Genomic DNA, 3,750 nt, shown 5'->3' with positions numbered 1-3,750 from the left:
CGCGGAAGGAGGTCAGCTGCTTTTGGGAAACTCTTGCTTTAAGTCTTTGCCTTCATTGCGGCTCGTCTCTCGTCAGATAAAGGCCAGAGAACTAGCGTTACACCCTCCGTAGCGCGCAGGAGGGCGAGCAGCCCAAAACGTTCGCCACACGATGGGTTGGACCGTTTGCGGTCCGCTCTCGGGTCATCGCCTTGGCGTATATTATCGATTTACCCCCAACGTGGAGATGTCACCAAACTATTAACGTGGGCTTCTTAAAACAGTTTCGGGAATCTCCGCGGTTTCCTCGCACTCTAGCGAGGAAACTGCAGCAACGACATCGAGAGCTTCCCAGCCTCGACGACACAGAGATTCTCGAAGTGCGGGTTAACGCCCGCCGCGGCCATCGGAAACGCGAATATCCCGTCAAATGGCCAGTCATACGCGATCCCGAGTGGGTTTGGAAGGATCGATTACGGGAAGCGATCCCCCCCGAACAGCTAACTGCTCTCCTTGACCTCTCACCAACTACACCTAGTGGGTGCATGCAGGCAGGTTGCGGGACTGGGTAATGGGTGGCTAGCTGTTAGTGGATCCCTAGTCGGATCCCTGCAAATTCTTCTATTTTTCTACCCCGATTCCCCTGGAGGCTAACTACATTGTCTCCCTATTTGTATCTTCCCTCCCGCACACGACGCGCTAGTTCGCGGGAGGGCGCAGACGAGCAGCAGTACCTTTGCCCAGTGGGGCTGGGCACCACCTTTGGGACTTTGTTGGGGCTTTCCCGGGAGCCCCAATCGGCACCGACCCAGACCGGCGAGACGGGATGCAATACTTGACAGTGAAGTCACACTGCATGGGCCGGGAAAGCCACCGAACAACTCTTTCGTTGTCGTAGTCTTGAAAACTCTTCGTCAGGCGTGTCAATGATTGGTGATCGGTCTGAACCGTGAAGTGCCTGCCATACAGGTAGTGTCGGCACTTTTTAACGCCCCACCAGACCGCATAAAGCTCCCTTTCCCTGACCGGGTATTTGTGTTCCCTCTCTGTTAAACGGTGTAAGTAGCAAACGATTATTTGATGCTCTTTCGATCCAATAGCCTGCTGAGATAGCATAACTCCGACTACGGTGTCACTAGCATCGGTCGTAAGGAAAAAGTGTTTATCAAAATCAGGGGGCGCGAGTACGGGGGATGATGTCGGGTGCCCGATGAGGCGTCCGACGGCTTCGTCCTCGTTCTCCATCCAAATCGTCTGCTTCTCCTTCTTAGGAAGATCAGTCAGAGATGCAGCAATGCGAGCGAACCACGGAATGAAATTGCGATCGCATGAGGCGAGCCCGAGGAACTTCTGAACGGCCGTCCTCGTGTACAGCTGTAGCGGCCATCGCTGAATAGGTGTATTCAGAGGTAAAGCATGCAGTAAAGAAGGCTTCAGCGGAGCGTTGTTGTATGCGTGCTTGAGGCTGGCTTGTTTTACCAGGCGCGGCGATGTGGGCTGCAACCCCACTTCAGGCTGCCTCCTCCCCGCAACACCCAGGTTCTGGGTTCAATGCCCATGACGCCCGAGGACAGGGATAGGGGGTCAGCTGCTTTGGGAAACTCTTACTTTATGTGTCTACTTACATCGCAGCCCGCTGCTTTTCTTGAACAAGGCAAGAGAGAAAGCGCTACAATAGGCAGCTGCTGCTGCATGGAAACCCCACGAACACCCGTGCCCAAGGCCTCATTTTATTCATTTATTAGCAATTTGCACAGTTGTTAAGCACTTACTTTTTCGTCAGCGGGCCTCTCGCACATCAGCAGAAGTACACGTACCAGCGACAGGAAGTAGGGAATACGCAGACTGGGGTGAATATTGAGGAACGGTTCAACTTATTTTGCTATCGTAGCGAATAAAATTCAAGCAACTGGTCTTTTAAACTCTTAAAAGGGTGGGACCCTTTGGATCTACACCTTCCGTGACCGGTGGCGCTGGGATCGTCAGATGCTGCGATCGCGTCGTGAGCGGCAAGCCCGAGAGATGCAGCACTCGAGAATCGGCAGGTTTCGAGTCTAAGAACAAATTCTGTCAAATTACTTCTCGTTTTTAATAGCCATAAGCAATTGTTTTCTTCGTCATTCGTTTGTGAGAGAGAATTTCGTGAGGCCCACACAAGTTACATCGCCAGGTTGAAGGTTGGCTCTTCGGCTGTCCCCTTCCTTCCTTATCATCCTCCGCCCATTTTGGGGGAGTTATTCGCTTGAAAAATAGCATTATTTTGGCACGTTCTGCTTCCGAACCGTTCATTTATCCTCGAAATGTATGGGGGGTTCTCAGCAGACCGACCTCCCTCCAAACGAGCAGCCTAGGAGGGGCACAGTGGCATCTACTCGTTCGTGGGTTTGCTGAGTTCGACGCTCCTCCGTGTGGCTGGCGTCATTGCAACAATGAAGACCAAGAAGCAGTTGTCTTATATTCCTGGCTTACGCGGGTGTTTCTGGCGTTTTTGGCTGTTTGTGGCGCTCTGGCTTGTGGAGCAGCAGAATGTGTACTCATCAGGGGCATCAAAAAAAAAGGCCGCCGAGGAGGACACAGAATTCGAAACTGCCGGAGGACTCGCAGGCGATACGATGGCCAAACTGCATGCAGAACTGGCTGCCCAGCAGGAAATAACGGACACCCGGCTCGCGACAGGACTTCTTACAAAGAATCGAGGCCACGTAGTTGCTCTCATTGTGCTTTTCTTGATCTTAATAAGGACAATTGTACTTCGCAGGGGACGAGAGCGCAAAAAGAAGGTTGAAGAAGAAGTTAGACCTCCCCGAGAGGAACCCCAAGCGAAAGAGCAAGAAGGAGAAGAAGAAGCAGAAGAAGAGGAAGAAAAGCCTGTTCCAGAAGTGGAGCCTTCACCGGAACAGGTAGTTTTGCAGCCAGAAGAACCTGCGAAAGAAGTACCTCTGCCACAAGTGCCTACGCAAGTTCCCGTGCCAAGACCGAGGCGTAAACCAAAAGCGGAAGTTCCACCTGAAAAACAACCAGAGGAAACTGGTGCCGATGGACAGCCAGAAGAATTCGTGCAGCAGCCGGTAACTCGTGCAAGGAAGACTCGGAGGGAAGTTGTCCGGAAGGAGATGCCTCCTCCCGAGGCCCCTACCCAGGTGCAGCCAGGTATTGAAGAGCAAGTGGAAGAAGAAGAACCTGTCCAACAACCGACTCAGCCACAACCTGATGAGCCTACACCGATACAACCTACCTTGCCGCAGCCTCCAGAACAACCAGTTCCAGGTCCAGCGCCTGGCGTGCCAGAAGTGTCGTATATGGAACCTACTGTCCCTCCAACTGTCGTCACTGTGCCGCCCGACGAAGTCAGAGAACCCGCCCCTGTAACGGTTATCCACGAGGACCAGGAGCTGCCAGAATTGAGGGCTCGGCGGAGCCTCGTTAGCAGTCTGGTGGACGTCGCGACAAGGCTGGTAGATGAGTTGCCGGGAGAACAGGCACGACCAATTCTCGATGCATTGAAGATAAAAGCGGCCGCAGCTGAAAAGGCAGAGAGGGAGTACGATTTGGCAAGATCCCGCAGAGACCCAAACCTTCCAGGCATTCGAAATGCAGTCATCCATGCAATAAACACATCCATTGAAGGGTCCCGCAGTGATCTATTGCAGTTGGCAGATCTGGCAAGGTCGTACGGTGAGCAAGTGTATGAGTACTGCTCCAAGAGCTTTTCTTTTACGAATGTCGATCGTTTGCGGTATCCTCTGCAGAAGTGCTTGGATGCTGTCCCAG

The 3,750-nt window shown here is 52.9% G+C and overlaps 1 protein-coding gene across 1 annotated transcript in view; it reads left to right on the top strand.

Annotated features, from left to right (window-relative positions):
- Window positions 1–2,408: 2,408 nt before the first annotated feature.
- EMH_0100230 (uncharacterized protein) overlaps window positions 2,409–3,750 on the top strand; it is a gene marked incomplete at both ends in the record, with an annotated part of 2,761 nt that continues 1,419 nt past the window's right edge. Inside the window, 2 exons of the mRNA XM_013495307.1 lie at window positions 2,409–3,649; window positions 3,729–3,750. Of these exons, the coding sequence (XP_013350761.1) occupies window positions 2,409–3,649; window positions 3,729–3,750 (1,263 nt within the window). The remainder of the gene's footprint in view (window positions 3,650–3,728) is intronic.

This window comes from Eimeria mitis, genomic scaffold (assembly GCF_000499745.2).
Source record: "Eimeria mitis Houghton genomic scaffold, Emh_scaff151, whole genome shotgun sequence".
In the NCBI taxonomy this organism is placed as follows: domain Eukaryota; phylum Apicomplexa; class Conoidasida; order Eucoccidiorida; family Eimeriidae; genus Eimeria; species Eimeria mitis.
This window is presented reverse-complemented; position numbering and strand designations above follow the sequence as displayed.